Here is a 17,201-nt window from a genome sequence, read left to right as displayed (position 1 = left end):
GAATAAAATCATCATGTGCTTTTAAAGTATCAATGACATTAAGATTACCCAAATCTAAAATTATTACATTGCCTCTATCATTTCCTACAAGAATCCAATCTTTCGAAGGAATTATGACTGCAGTTCTAATAGGAGCATCAGAAACTACTGCGGACTTCTTTATAGTAAGGGTTTTTGGGTCAAAAATTTGAATTTCACCTGTATAAAGACAAATAAGAACATCTGGGTAACTTGGATGACTAGTAATGCATTTAACTCTAGGTGTTGATGAGCGGAAAATTGGCTTTGTTTGTATTTCCATGCCCCTGTGTTAAAAAAAAGAAATAAAATTAAAATGAACATAAAATTCTAAAGGGAAAAAATAAAAATTGGCTTTGTAATTGTAATAAAACTTATTAATTTCACTTTGTTTAACGAAAATTGTACATATCAGAGGTTTTTTGAAAACAATTTGCAAATCAAATTTTACTAAAATATAGAGTTTTGAAATTTTTTAAAAACAAACTTTTAATAGATTTTTATTATCGCAAAAGCAAACTACTCTGTAAAATCTTAAATAAATCACTTAAACCAGTAAGCTTATTTAATTTAAGAAAATTCCCATAAAGCAAAAATAGGTATTAGATTTAATAGCTTTTCAGTGAAGTTCCGTCTTATTATAAAGCACAAAAACAGCTGTTTTTATTCTGCTGTAATATGCCACGGCGTTTAAACTAAATATTAAATGTTGAAATAGTCTTAAATAAATTAACCCCAATGTCTAATAGATCTACAGATTACAATATTAAATAACAAAAAATTAACGACTTTTTATACAAAAGAGCAAATCTTCAACTGGCATGACAAAAAGTGGCGCGGTTTGTAAAAATTTAACTTTTGTTCGTCTCGATTGTGGTACAACAAAAATATAATTGTTTTTGCCAAGTGACATCGAAAATGGCACAAACTCTTCATTAAATAAGGGTATTTAGTGGCTAAAAGGACTACATAACAGTTGTAAATTTATTTGAGAGTATTTCTTTATTGTTTAACGCTAAATAAACAGCACTGTTTTTATTTTACAAGATTTCAAAGAGTTTGTCTGAAACTACATATTTAAATAAAATTCACATTTTCTTGTTTAGCAATTTTTATGGTAAACAAAAATTTAATATTTAGTTGGATATAAATTATACTTGTTGAATTAGTTTTAAATAAATTACCCTTTATGTCTAATAGGGTTTCAGATAACAACAATACTTAAATAAATACACATTTTTACCTCAAACTCTTACTTATTTTAAAATTTTAATGATATTAAAAAGTTTATCAAAAATCTTATGTTCTTAATTAATAATTTATTGTAATTGGGGTAAACACAATAAGTTGGATGTAAATGTTATACTTAAATAAATACCCATGTTTACCTCAAACTCTTACTTATTTTAAAATCTTAATGATATTAAAAAGTTTATCAAAAATCTTATGTTCTTAATTAATAATTTATTGTAATTGGGGTAAACACAATATAATGAATATAAATGTTACTATTTAAAATATTTATTGGCATTAGGGGTATTTATCTTGACTGATTATAACAATAAAATTGTTAAATTTTAAATCTTCATATTTTTTCACAAAGATCTTCTAATTCTTTTAGAGAAATCAAAACGTAATTGGTATTATCTTCTTTTATTTTTTCATCAAGCTCTTTTAAAGCCGCTTGTACTTTACAAAGAAATTGAATAGACAAATTAGCCTCTTCCTTTTTCTTTGGAATTTGTTTGGAATTTGCTATTTGCAATATCGATTCAAATATGTTGTAGAATTCTGCATATATTGCTAATGTATCATTGGTTTTGAGTGCATCCTTAAATTTTGAAAAGTCGACTTGCATTTGTATAATTTAGAGGGGGGAGATTATTATGAATATAAAATTATTATATGAACTTGTAAAATAAATCCATTAGTTATGGTTGAATTATAGCCATTTGAGCTAATACTATTTAAAGTTGGATATATATATTATACTTAAATAAATACCCATGTTTACCTCAAACTCTTACTTTTAATAAATACGTTTGCTTTTATTGTCTTCGACTGTTATAATTGTTAAAGTTACCCCTATGTCATTAAATTCTATTTACAATAATTATTAAAAGATAACAAGATGTACTCATTTATTAAATACGGCGTTCAATAATCTTAATTTTCTTTTTTTTAAGTTGAAAAAAATTATAACGAAAGTATTTATTAAATATTATTAGTTTAAAAAAGTATAACCCAACCTTTTATAATAAATGACTCTTATTGTATTCATTTATAATCCTAAACTGCAAAACGACTCAAGAAATACTGATTAATCTTAAGAATAAAGTGCACATTTAAATTATACTTATTATTTTGACGTTTGAGAGCATTTCTTTCTAAAAAAATGTGTGGATTGCTAAAAATTTAATAATTAAGATCACAGAAGTACCCGTTGTAGCAAAAATTGTGGAAACCAAGAATAAACTTAAAATATAAAATAAATACTATACTGCAACACAATTTAATGTCCTTAAATATAAAATTTACAACGGTATAGTTTGATTGGAAACAATAAGAAATTAAAAAAATTTTAAGTTTAAAATTCTACTTAACCAAAGTAAAAATATTAAAAATGCCCACATTAACTCCGGGTTCTACTTCAAGTGTGTTTATTACTTTAAAAGTTACTTGACAGTATGGTACTGTCTATAATTAAACGCCAGCTCAAGGTCAATGGGACACTTAGTCCTAAGGCTAGCCGACTGTCGGCAGAGGGATAGAGATGCTATAGGGGCCCCCAGAGTTTTGTAGGAAACTTCTTTTTTTGCTGTAGGCAACCACTTTTCAATAAATCTGATTTTTTTTTAAAAGTTACTTGTTTTATACATTGTACATAATTCCATTTATAAAAGCAATTGTTAATTTTAATTTCTACTTTAACAATTATTAAAAGGAGTTCTCCTTAAACGTTTTTTAATAATTTAGTTGTTGGGTTATACCCCCTAAATGGGAATACCAAGTAATGTAGAACCAAATATGTCGACACAGAAATTGCATTTATTAAGAACGGATCCGAATGCTTTTTCCGTTGCATGTCATAAAATTTCAGATGTTGCCGCTTTAGATCAAAAGAAACCAATATTGGATATTAATGTAATTAAAACACATTTAACTAATGGAGGGCATCTTACTATGAATCAGCTTGAAAAAATCTTGAGAGATGGGGAAAAAATATTAAAAAGAGAGCCCAATCTACTTGAAATAAACAAAAAATGTTTTATTTTTGGCGATATTCACGGCCAATTTTATGATTTGCTTTCTATTTTAGAGTCATTTAATTTAGAATCGGACACACTCCTTTTTCTTGGGGACTACGTAGATAGGGGAAATTTCAGTGTAGAAACTTATCTTTATTTAATACTGTTAAAAACACATTATCCAAATAATATTTATTTATTAAGGGGCAATCATGAGAGTGAAAGAATGACAACATATTTTACTTTTAAAGAAGAGTGTTGTTATAAATACGGTGAAGATGTATATAAACTATTTTTAAAGTCGTTTTATATGCTTCCTATGGCGGCAGTAGTGCAAAACAAAGCTTTTTGTGCTCATGGTGGTATTTCACCAGATTTAATAAATTTGGAGATAATTAATTCAATTAATAGATTTAAAGAACTTGAATATACTGGGTTGTTTTGTGATATTGTTTGGTCAGATCCACATGAGTTTTATGATGTTGGACTTGGTAGATCTTGGGAAGCTAATGAAAAAAGAAGGTGCTCGTTTAAATATAATTTTGAAGATGTTAAAAAATTTCTCGATAAAACAAATCTTTCTATGATTATTCGTGCACATGAAGTACAAGAACAAGGATATAATTTAATGAAGATGTATAATGAGTATAACAGTGTAGTGACAGTATTCAGTGCACCCTGTTATTGTGATGCATATCAAAACAAAGGAGCTTTATCCAATTTAATAATAAAATTGTATCAATTAAACAATTTGAAGCAGTTTCACATCCTTTTGTAATATCTGGATTTAATGATGGTATTAATTGGAGTTTGCCTTATATTGCTGAAAAAGTTGTTAAATTTGCTATTGCAATATTTAAAGAATTAGATGATTGCCCAATTATTGAAGATCCTGAAGAATTAATTAATAATATGAATTTAATGAGAGGAGAAAGAGAGGCTATCGATGAATTCGAAAAAGATAGTAGTGTTGATTCATGCATACTTTCTACTATAGAAGATGACTGGGAAGGTTTTGATGCAATAAAAGAAAAAGATGAACAAAATGAAGAGGCTAGGGGTAAAGAAGAAACGATACAGAGCAATAATTCACTTTTTTTATCGCCATCCTTAATGAGAAATAGTACAGTCGAAGAAGTTAACATATTAAATAGAAATGAAACGAGTTACATCACCAACCAAAAAAAAGTTAAGGGAGTTAAAAGAAAGGCAAGTGGTTGTAGCTGCTTATGTGGAATGATATAGAGAAAATAAAAACATTTTTACAATTTACAAGAATAATTAAATTTGTGGTTGCCGCCATTATTATTTATTTTCAATTAAATAAAGGTTAAAGTTGATTTTCTATATATTTAGATTTAACGATTTTGGTTTAATTAAACAAAAACATGATAATTTTATATAAAACAAAAATCGGATTTATTGAAAAGTGGTTGCCTACAGCAAAAAAAGAAGTTTCCTACAAAACTCTGCGGGCCCCTATAGCATCTCTATCCCTCTGCCGACAGTCGGCTAGCCTTAGGACTAAGTGTCCCATTGACCCTGAGCTGGCGTTTAATTATAGACAGTACCATATTGTCTTTGATAATTTTATATAGAAGACATATGCAGATGCCTACTAATTTTTAAACGATTTTCATCTGAAATAATTCAAACCAGATAAATAAAACAAAAAAACAATCAAATCTTAGAGCTCCAGCTTTAAATTGCTCGTTTGCCACTGGGGTTTTAAATTTTCTAGGTTCTATTAGATCAAAAGTTAAATAAATAATTCATTTTAGCCATATTTATAGCGGGTTTGATACCTGTAAAACATAATAAAATATTATTGCCTGGTGTCATCAAAGAAAAGCTGAGGACTACATTTTAAAGTCGTTTATAATTTTGAGTATTTATTTAAGTTAAATTTATAAAGGATTAAGTATTAAACAACAATTACAAATTTTTTTTAAGAAAGATGTAATTGTTATAATCGGCCAAGATTAATACCAATAATGCCAATAAATATTTTAAGTAGTAACAGTAATATATACATTTATAGTTGAGACTGTTTCAATGGAAACACACAAAGTATAAAGAGCTGGAATTAATGGTTAGATTATACCTACTACTACTTAATAAATGCCCTAATACATTTATTTTCAACTGTAATTATGGGGGTATTTTACAATTATAATTTTCAGCAGAGCCAAAATTCGAATAAAATGCACATCCAATTTAATGTAATTGTAAATTCTTAGAATTTCAATTATGTAAGCAATATGGTTGTATCCATATTGCATGTTATTTGAAAACTGAATAGCAATAAAAATAAATCTTACTTGTTGTGTTATCCTCTATTAATATAATTTAAATAAATACCCTTAATGACTAAATACTTTATTGATGAGAGCTTACGCCATCTTCGATGGCACAAGTAATTACTAAAAATATTTAAGATTAATAAATTTGAGTTACTTAAATATGAAAAAAGTTAAAAAACAAACGCACACAAATAATAATTTTGTCATGTGTTTCGAATAAATTTGTGTAATATTTTTTTAATAATAATCTCTGTTTCTGCTTCCACTATTGGAATTATTTCCATAACCACCAGAGAAAGATCTACCCTTTCCACCATATGAGCTTGAACCGCCCCTTCTTGAATTATTTGATGATCCTCTTGAATTGTTTGCAAGTTCAGTAAGAGCAGCTGGGATTTCTTGATTGGAATCTTTTAATAATTGGATGAAATTTCTTGAATTGTGTGCATCATCTCGTGAAAACATTGTAAAAGCATGTCCTTCAGTTGAATTACCCCTTGCCGTCCTTCCAATTCTGTGCACGTAATCTTCAACAGCTTTAGGGAAATCATAATTAACAACTAGTTTGACATTTTCAACGTCTAAACCACGTGAGGCAACATCTGTTGCTATCAAAATAGATTTACGCCCTGACTTAAAATTGGCAATAACTTGATCTCTAGCAGCTTGTGTCTTATCTCCGTGAATTGCTGCTGCATGAAATCCTTTCTCTCTCAAAAAGTCTTCGATAGTATCACATGTTCTCTTCATGTTACAGAAAATAATTACTCTGTCAGATTTTTTGTCTTGTAATATGAAAAGCAATCTATTCTTCTTATCTTGCCATTCAACAACTTCAACTTTCTGTGCAATCTTTGGATTACATTTTAGTGTTTCATTTCCAATTACAACTTGAATAAAATTCTTCATATAATCATTTGCTAACGATCTGACTTCCTTTGGCCAAGTAGCACTCCACATAAGACTTTGTCTTTCTTGGTTAGTTTTTGGTATAATCATATTTAGTTGTGGTTCAAATCCCATATCAAGCATACGATCAGCTTCATCTAGAACCAAAAATGTAACCCTACTTAATGGACAAAATCCTTGGTCGTGTAGATCGATTAATCTTCCTGGTGTAGCAACTAAAATTTCGACACCCCTCTTGAGTGCTTTCTTTTGTGGAACAATTGAAGCACCACCAAAGACTGCACAACTTCTTAAATTAAAGAAGGGGCCATATTCATGAACAACTTCTTCAATTTGTGTTGCAAGTTCTCTAGTTGGTGCCAAAATTAATACTATTGGCCCATCATTTTCTCTTAGTGGTTCTTGTGCTTTAGCATGAATCAAAGCTGGAAGAACAAATGAAAGTGTTTTACCAGATCCTGTAGATGCAATTCCTACCATATCCCTTCCACTAAGTGCCATAGGCCAACCTTGTGCTTGAATGGGTGTTGGTGTAGTAAATCCTTTGTCAAAAAATCTCTTTGAAACTTCTTCTGGGAATCCAAGACTTGTAAAATTATTCACTGGTAGTGGAATATCACTTCCCGTTAATTTCATTTGACTTGTCTCTCTAAGTGCTTCAGCTTCTCTATCACTTAACGTCTCTGTTGGAACATAAAAGTTTTTTGTAAACTCAATTGGTTCTGTATTGGGAGTCATTGCTTCTTCGTCTCCAAAAGAAGATCTTCCTTTTCCTCTCCCTCTATCATTTCTATTTGATCCCCAAGACTCGTTTTTCTTTCCGTAACTTTCTCTTCTGTTGTCACCGTACATAGGGGTTATAAAACTAGATATTTTTTATTTTTGAAAATTTTTATAAAAATTGAAATAAATAGAAAGTAAAAAGAACGTACAAAAGTAAAAACAATTAAATTGTGACGGAACAAGGATAACGAGAGGTTGGGACAAAAAACAGTGCCCTATTTAAATAATAAAAATGTAATTGGTTTTCATTCTAACAAAATCCGGAATATTGGGCTTAAAGATTACAAGAACATTTAAGTAAAATCAAATTAATAAAATGATTTTGGCACAGAACTGCAATAAAAATCGGTTGATCTTTAAAGTTCTAATAAATAAGACATAAAAACATGACAATAGCTAGAATTTAATAATCTAATTTTTTTAACAATTTGGAAAATACAATTTTTGGGGTGCAACACTGTATTTTTATTGACAAAATCTTGTTGACACATTTAATTTAGGAATTTTTGCCGGATAATATTGATCAATCAATGTTTTTTTACTGTATAATTTTACTATTCCCCAATACAAAATTCAAACAGGAATAATAAGTTTTATGATCTGGTTAAATACTAGGCATTAAGAGTTATTTAATACTATTTCAACATTAAATCATAAAATTTTATATTAACGAATGAATCTGTTTTATTTTCTTCAAATATCAATTTGGAAATAATTTGAATTTATATTTTAATAACAATTTAATAAAAACTTAATAAATTTCATTTATTATTTGGCATTTTTTGTTTTTTAAAAACCAAACTTAATACAGCATTTACTTTTGAAAGCTTTAAAACAACCCGAATATTTATTTTTTATATGGCTATTTACAGTATATCCTTCTATTAAATAAAGAAAATATGCAGATAAAATGTGTGTAAGAGGCATCTTTGCAGAATTAAAAGTAGAAGATAATCATAAAAAGGCTATTTATTAATTAGTATTAGCTTAAATGGCTATAATACAACCGTAAACAAAGACCTTGTAGCTACCAAGATATAGCCTGCCTAAAATTAATATGCAATAAACCGTTAGCAAGCAAGCCCACCCACCTGAATTATTTATTTATATAGTTTCTCTAATGCATATTTGGCGGTTTTTACATTTACGTATGTAATTAATTTTAATTGTTACTACTTAAAATATTTATTGGCATTAGGGGTATTAATCTTGTCTGATTATAACAATAATTATTTAAAATTCAGATAAGTTTGGGGATCAAAATAAATTAATTTAGAAATGAAGCTGGTTAATCGAATTGGTTTTCGATAAAAAAAGCAATAAAAATTTAAAAAAAACTCTATTAAAGTTGTTTTTTGGGAAATCCGGGTTCTTTTGCATAAGTCATTTTTAAATTATACAAATTACAAACAACTAGTTTAGAAAAAAATAGAATTTTTGCCGTTGGACTATCAATTATAGTGATATCTAACAATACATTAGGGGGTTTACGTTAAAAATATTAGAATTATAAAAAATCAATCAAATAATTTACTCTTCATCAAGTTTAAATTCAAAACTTGAGCCCTTGCTAAGGTTATCTTCCAATTCCTTAATATCAAATTCAAAACTTGGCCCTTTACTATGATTCTCTTCTAGTTCTCCAATATAAAATTCAAAGTTTGGAGGGGAATCATTTTGATTCCCTTGATCACTTGCCAAATGAGTTACATTATTATCTATTTTGAATATTTTACTTGGAGCCTGCTCATGAGTATACAGCGCCGCTTTTATTTTATTGGAATTAATTTGCTCTGCAGCACCAGTCTCGCTATTATTCACGCATTTCTTTATTTCTTCATTTGCTTTGGGAATTTCACACGTCAAAGATTCCTTAGATTTGTTAAACCTGCCTCTTTTTACTTTTCTATTTTTAAGAGGTTCATTTATTTCACTTTTATCAACAAAAAGATCCTCTTCACATGTTTCAGATGAACTTTCATCAAACGTAAGAATATTTTCTATTGCGTCCGAAATTGTTGCTCTTTCATTTTTATCTTTAACATCTACAGAATTAATAATATTTTCAATTATTGACTCCCTTTCAAGTGTTTTATACTCCACTGAAACATCTAAAGCTTTGCAGAGAAGCTCCATAAATTCGTTCATCTCTTCTTTTGTAAGCTCAGATTTTTTTCCAAGAAGAAAAGCTACTAAATTTTCATACATTGTAGGGGGCATTTTTAAACGAGGATTTATTTTAAAAATATTTTAACTTTTTAAATATACAGCACATCTGTAATAAATGAAACCAATTTTATATTTAAGATCTTTGCTGTTTTTATTTCTTACTTATAGAAATATAGAATTATATGGAAAATTAAAAAAGCTGTTAAAGCAAAGAAGAGCTTTTTTAAAAATGTGCAAATAACAGCAAGAAGGCTGTTATAATAGCATCAAAGCTGGAGTTAAACTACTATTATTGTTTACATGTGAAAAATTAATTTTCCATTTTTTACAAGGAAAAATTAAAAAAGCAACTAATTGGCTGCCAACTCTTAATTGACTGCCAACTATTATCTTTATTTTTATAAAAGTAGGGAAATAAAGTTTACATATTTTTATAAAAGTAGGGAAATAAAGTTTACATATTTTTACAGTTAATTTCAAGCCGAAAGTGATGTTTTATAACAAATCCCATAATTATAAATCTCCTAAAAATAGAGTTTTAAAACACATTAATGTATTATTTAAATTTATAAAAAGTAAGATTTTGAGGTAAACATGGGTATTTAGTATTATTTATGGGCGGATTATACCCATTTGATGAAAAAGTATTAAATAAATACCCTTGTTATGATTATATTCGGCTTTATATATGGGCGGCTTATGGGTAATTGATGAAAAAGTATTAAATAAATGACTCTTGTTATGATTATATTCGGCTTTATATATGGGCGGCTTATGGGTAATTGATGAAAAATTATTAAATAAATGACCCTGAATGTCAATTGGCTCAGCGGTTTCATCATTTATAAATCTCTTTGTAATTAGTTTTTGAAATACTTTTTTGTATTATTTAAATCCATAAAATATTAATAACACAAAAGTGCGAATTATTCAACCCAGTGAAGTGTAATCGACTATAAATCTGGCCAATAAATACACTCAAATGGCACCCTGATTTATGATATAAAGCTTACACCATCTTTGACGTCACTAGACACTATTATTATTTGGAAAACTCAAAAATATATTTTTACTAGATTAAACAGTATTAGTACATTAAATAAAAATTTTCTCCTTTTTATAATTTAGATGTTTGAGTTGTAAATCTACAATAGAAATGTAAATAAATTGCAATTTTCTTTATAAGCAATTTACAGCTATTCTATAATATTATACTTAAACAGTTATTAAAATAAAGTCAATTAAACCTAAAAGCCGAAGATAATCATAACAAGGACATTTATTAAATAAGAATAAATTAACTTAATCTAACTCTATCTTTTGAAATTTAGTTTAATAAAACATGTAAATAGAATTTAATGACATAGGGGTAACTTTAACAAAACAATTTAAACGCAATAAATATTTTCTTTTGTATTCCTCTTATGTTTTTATTCGATTCCTTCTATTCACTTGTAAAAATTTTTAAAAATTTTAAGCCCTCCAATGGGAAGAATGCACTGTGGCGGTAAAGGCCAATCTATCTCAATGAAACCTCTTTCAACTACTATTCCAACATACATGTTAAAGCCCATCTATGACATTAAAAAAGATATTCTTGGTCATGCTAACAAAGGAATGGCACCATCAGCTATTGGTAATTTACTCAGAGATGTTTACGGAGTAGGAAATGCAAAAGATATTCTTGGAACAAGCCTCCTTTCTTTCTGTAAAGAAAACAATTGTGCACCAATCATCCCAGAAGATCTTAGTGCTCTAATTGATAAGTCAAATTCTATTAGACTTCATTTGCGTGCACACAAAAAAGATGGTGATGCTAAATACAGACTTAATCTCATTAACTCTAGACTGCATAGATTAATCAGATACTATAAAGGAAAGACTGTATTGCCAGGTAATTATAAACCAGTGTTTAATACTCAATAAACCATTTTTTAAAATTTTTTAATTTTTCAAGTTATTAAAATTTCGAAAACATTAATTTTATTAACATATTATTACACAAAAACAGTATATTCTATCAATTATTTTAATTAGTTTTTAAATCCTTAAAATGCAAACAGAATTTAATGTATAGGGGCAACTTTAACAACAAGATTCAAATATTGTTGTTAAATCGACTATTACTTTAGTCACTTAAATACCTCTAATTAATTAACATTTGTCCTTGTGCCACCGAAGATAGATGATTATCACGGAAACTCTTCATTACATAGGTAGTTAATCTTTAAGGGTATTTATTTTAATTATATTAGTAGAGAATAACAACAACAATATTATTTATGATAAAAAAAAAATGTTCGGATTTATTTAAGCTAAAGTTGTTAATACTTCTTAGTTTTCTTCGTGTGTTTCTCTGTAACCCGGCCGGGGAACCGCATTGCTGCGTAAACCCCCCACGGCCCTTATGCTAGCTTAATCCCTCTGCCGACAGTCGGCTAGCCTTAGGACTAAGTGTCCAATTGACCTTGAGCTGGCGTTATAATTAGAGACAGTACCATACTGTCTTGGGCTCTCTAAAGACCCCTGCGCTATGCTTACGTAGGCTTTCTACTGCCATGGGAGTTATTGTTGCCGCCACTACCCAAGGAGATCGGTTGTTTTTACAAGACCCGATCACGGCCTGATGCTAATCTTTTTATAGTGGGGTTATTACGACTAGCGCCCACTTTTGTGACGGCGTCCCGGTTCTCGTTCTTTTACCTACCAAAGCGAGGTTCGAACCCGGGCAGCTCAGGAGTGAATCAGCAAGCCGACCACTAGCCCAACGCCGTCATTATTATGATAAGTTTATCTTACCATCAATTGCACAAGAGTCGTTTATTCAAATACGTAAAAGGGGGTTATTTAACTACAATATTAAATTAGTTTTGCTAATTTAAATATGCTCATTAAAAATTGGAATTGTGCTATAAGTGAAAACCCAATAATTAAAAACTCTTATAAGCTCATTTCAGAATAAAAGGGTTAAAAAATACCCCTTTATTCTAGTTTAATAAACACCCTCCCCATGATTATCTTCTACTTTAAATATTCTTGCCACAATATTTATCAATTTTGACTTAAATATTTTTCAAAGGATAATAATGGGATTACATCATATTAATTATTTATTTCCAGTTTAAAAAAGCGCTGTCTTTACTTTTAAGAATCTTCGGGTTACTTAAGCCTATGCTTCAGGCAGCTCTCTTATTTCTTTTCCACCATCTTCCTCTTCGATACAGGGCTCATATCAAATGAAATAATTATTAAATATTCCTGTCTTGTGCAATCGAAGATGGCGTAAGCTCTTTATCATTAGGTTTTTTGTCGGCAGAGGGATAGAGATGCTATAGGGGCCCCCAGAGTTTTGTAGGAAACTTCTTTTTTTGCTGTAGGCAACCACTTTTCAATAAATCTAATTTTTTTTTCTTCATCATTAGAGTAATTGGCCATTAAGGGTATTTAGGGATTATATTAGTGGGGGATAACACAGCAGTTTCTTTGTTTCTTAATAGGTATCCATATTTCGCACCAGTAATTATTTGGAATTACATAATTAACCTGAGGTAATTTCATTTAGATTTATTTTAAACATACTTTTACACATATGAGCTATTTTATTTGCTATAAAATCATATTTTACCAACCTATAACGTGTTAAAAAAACCTCTTTTTTATATATATTGTGGCCGAAACATAATTAGTTTAATAAGAGTTGGAAATATATATTGTTGAAACAGTCTTAAATAAATAACCCTTAATGTCTAATAGGTCTACATATAACAACTTATATTGTTGAAATAGTCTTAAATAAATAACCCTTAATGTCTAATAGGCCTACAGATAACAACATATATTATTGTTTAATCGGTCAAAATTAATACTTCTAATATTTATTGATATTAGAAGTAGTAACAATTATACTTAAATAAATACCCATGTTTTGCCTCAAAATCTTACTATAAGTATTATAAACGCTTATGTTTAACTTTAATGTAATATTGAATGTTTAAGATTGGGTATTAATAACACACCTGTGTGAGTAAAAAATTTAAAAACTATTTAATTAACGGAATCCCCTAGAATCTTTAAAATTATAAATTTTAATTCGCGCAATACGAAAGTTATATGTTAATTTCAAGACAGTATGGTACTGTCTCTAATTATAACGCCAGCTCAAGGTCAATGGGACATTTAGTCCTAAGGCTAGACGACTGTCGGCAGAGGGATTAAGCTGGCATAAGGGCCGTGGGGGGTTTTACGCAGCAATGCGGTTCCCCGACCGGATTACAGAGAAACACACGAAGAAAACTAACAAAGTATTAACAACTACAGCTTAAATAAATCCGAACATTTTTTTTTATATGTTAATTTACTAGTCCTCTCAAGCCAATAAAGCAAAACTTATTTTATATTATGTTTTAACTACTTATAAAAACGAGTGTGTTTTGGGGGTTTTAAAAAAATTAATAAAAATGTTTTTATTTTAACTTAAAAATGCGAATCAAGAATACAGAATCACGAAGTGTATGTTGACTTTCACCTACTTTAACCCCTTCTGATCCAAAAATTACATCGGGATAATTGACACTAACAATTTTTTTCAAATATTCTGATTCTACTTCAACATTAACTAAATCATCAACAACCAATCCAGAAGTTTTTCTTAATTTCTGAAGGAAAGAATAAAATTCTCGGGCATCGGCCTTTTCAAGGATAGATTCATTCATTTCTACATCTAAAATAACCCCAAAGTTATCAAAAGTATTTGCAAATTCAACACCTTTAAACTCTTTAGATATTAATAGATCTTCTTTACAAATAGATAGGGAATTTATTACAATTGGGGAATTAATTATTTCTAGAATCTGGGTGTCGTTTAAATTTCTAATAACTTCAATTTTGGCTTTCATATTATCTTTATCCTTCTTTAAACTATCGAAGCAAGGTTTAGTCACAGTTATGAATTCGTATTGTGTTTCTTCTTCAAATAAAAGATCAAGTAAATTACATTCACTCATAATAACATCAACAAATGATTTTAGAATCGAAGAAGTTTCAGAATTAGACACAATAGTAGCAGATTTTAATGGCCTTTTCACTTTCAACTTGTATTTCTCTCTCATATGTCTGATTGCTTCAATTACAGTTTTTGCTTTGTCAAAGGGATGCTCAGATTTTTCAGTTTTTGGAAAAGAGCAGAAATGTACAGACAATGCAGAAGACTCGATACGTGTTGATTGGTAACAATATTCTGAGAAAAATGGTGCATAAGGTGCCATAACAACGGAAAAATCAGAAAGGAGCTTTCTAAGCAACTTGGACCCATTTCTTAAAGCTTTTCGGTTTATACGAATATACCAATTACTAAGATCATCTACAAATTTTAAGGCGTGAGATAAAACTGGTGCAAGCTTAAAATTTTTAGTAGTTTCTGTAATATTGAAACACAAATTATCAAAAGAAACTTGAATCCAATTATCCATCTCTGTTATTGAATCCCCCTCTTCACAATCTTTTAAGAAACTTAATGAATTGTACCATGGAATTAAAAATACTTTAAGGATCTCTTTAACTCCTAATTCATTAAATCGTAAATTATCTGCTTCAACTACAGGGGAACTTATAAGATATAATCTTAAAGAATCTGCGCCGTAGTTTGAGAATACTACATTAGGATCTGGATAGTTTTTTAATCTCTTAGACATTTTCTTACCATCCTCTGCCAAAACTATTCCGTTAACAATAACATTTTCAAAAGCCGGCTGATCAAATAAAATCGAACTGATTACATGTAAGGTATAAAACCAACCTCTAGTTTGATCTAATCCTTCACCAATGAATTGTGCAGGAAATCCCTGTTTCACAAGGTTTCCATCAGTTCCTTTGAGATTTAATTTAGACAAATCTGATATGTCACCATTCAATGAAAATGGCCAATGATCTTGTGCATAAGGCATAACACCACTTTCAAACCAACAATCAAACACTTCGTCAATTCTTCTATAAGTTTTTCCATCTTTTTCTATAACAATATCATCAATGTATTGCCTGTGCAGATCACAAATTTTCGCCCCTGATAATTCTTCAAGCTCCTTTATCGATCCAATGCAAATACAATCATCGTAATTTTCAGTTACCCAAATTGGGAGAGGTGTGCCCCAAAACCTACTTCTAGACACTGCCCAATCCCTTGATTGTGCTAGCCAATTGTGAAAACGTTTATATTTAATGTCTGCAGGAATCCAGTTGATTTTTTCATTATTTTTAATTAAACTTGCGTGAGATTCTTTGACTTTGATAAACCAACTTGGCACTAGCTTATATATTAAAGGAGTGTCACTCCTCCAGCAGTAAGGATAAGAGTGCACTATTCTACCATTCATCAAAACGCGATCTTTAATATCTTCAAGGATAATTTTGTTTAAGTCTTTAACATAAATTCCTTTGTATTTTCCTAATGTAAAGCATCCGTTCTCATCAACGGGACACGGAACTTCATCATTCTGGGAAATTAATTGCTTGGCTACAAAAACTTTGTAATCTTCTTCTCCAAAAGCAGGTGCACAGTGAACTATTCCGGAGCCATTGCTATCTGATACAAAACTATCAGAAATAACTCTAAAAAAGTTTTTAGATCTGAAGTTTTCGAAAAAGTCAAATGGCTGTGAATATTCAAGGCCTACTAGATCTATGCCAAAGCAAGTTCCAACAATAGTATAATCTTTAAGATATTCAGCAATACGGTTTGTATGCATTATGTAATGCTTATTTTTATATAAGAAAATGTCGTATTTAAAGTCATCATTTACGACTAAAGCACAATTAGATGGCAATGTCCAAGGTGTAGTAGTCCATGCAATTAAACTTATTTCTAAGTTTTTAAAGTGCTTCAATAGCGGGAATGCTATCAATACTGAGGGATCAGAAACATCCTTATAATTTTGATTTGCTTCAAAATTACTAAGAGGCGTTTTACATGCCGTACTAAATGGCATTATTTTAAATCCGCGGTACACTTTATTTCTCTCCCAAAGTTGCTTAAACATGAACCAAGTAGATTCCATAAAAGATATGTCCATTGTTTTGTAGCCATTCTTAAAATCGACCCATCTACCCATTCTTTCTACTGTGACTTCCCACTCTGATGAATATTTCATCACAATTGCTTTACATTCTTCGTTGTATTGTGCAATTCCCATCTCTAAAATCTGTTTTCTATCTGTTATATTCAATTTCTTGTCAATTTCATATTCGACTGGAAGACCATGGCAATCCCATCCGAATCTTCTTTTTACATAATACCCCTGTTGATGCCAAAATCGGCCAATCGTATCTTTAATTGTACCACTAAGAATATGACCATAATGAGGTAATCCTGTAGCAAATGGTGGTCCATCGTAGAAAATAAAAGGCTTTCGTTCTTTTGACTGCTCATTTGATAGCGCGAAACAATCATTGTCTTTCCAATACTTTAAGACTTCCTCTTCAGCTTTTGGAAAATTAATATTTTTGGTAAACATGAGGGCTTTAAATATAAAAATTTTCTAGTTTAAAAGCGTTTTTACCAAATTAAAAAATTATAGGATTTTCAATTTATAGTGAAAGTTTAAATTATGTTAGACTACTATATAATTGCTTAATTAAAAGCCTCAAAAAAAAGAATAGCGAATCAATTGTCAATGTTTCTTTTTCTAGCACAAGAATATCTGATTTTTAAAAAATATCAAGTTATGGAAAGTATGAGGCTACTAACGAGATTTTTATTTTAAATCTACAATAACAAATT

At 29.5% G+C, this 17,201-nt stretch overlaps 2 protein-coding genes across 2 annotated transcripts; both read right to left on the bottom strand.

Annotated features, from left to right (window-relative positions):
* Positions 1 to 5,806: 5,806 nt before the first annotated feature.
* On the bottom strand, positions 5,807 to 7,330 carry LOC143922038 (uncharacterized). Its single transcript, XM_077445316.1, has one exon. It carries the CDS (start codon positions 7,328 to 7,330, stop codon positions 5,807 to 5,809), a length of 1,524 nt encoding a protein of 507 aa, XP_077301442.1.
* Positions 7,331 to 13,893: 6,563 nt separating this feature from the next.
* LOC143922040 (uncharacterized) lies at positions 13,894 to 16,935 on the bottom strand. Its single transcript, XM_077445317.1, has one exon. It carries the CDS (start codon positions 16,933 to 16,935, stop codon positions 13,894 to 13,896), a length of 3,042 nt encoding a protein of 1,013 aa, XP_077301443.1.
* Positions 16,936 to 17,201: the final 266 nt, after the last annotated feature.

Source organism: Arctopsyche grandis, unplaced genomic scaffold, assembly GCF_051622035.1.
Source record: "Arctopsyche grandis isolate Sample6627 unplaced genomic scaffold, ASM5162203v2 HiC_scaffold_177, whole genome shotgun sequence".
Classification (NCBI taxonomy): domain Eukaryota; kingdom Metazoa; phylum Arthropoda; class Insecta; order Trichoptera; family Hydropsychidae; genus Arctopsyche; species Arctopsyche grandis.
Note: the sequence above shows the minus strand (reverse complement) of the source record. Positions and strands in the feature narration are given on the sequence as shown.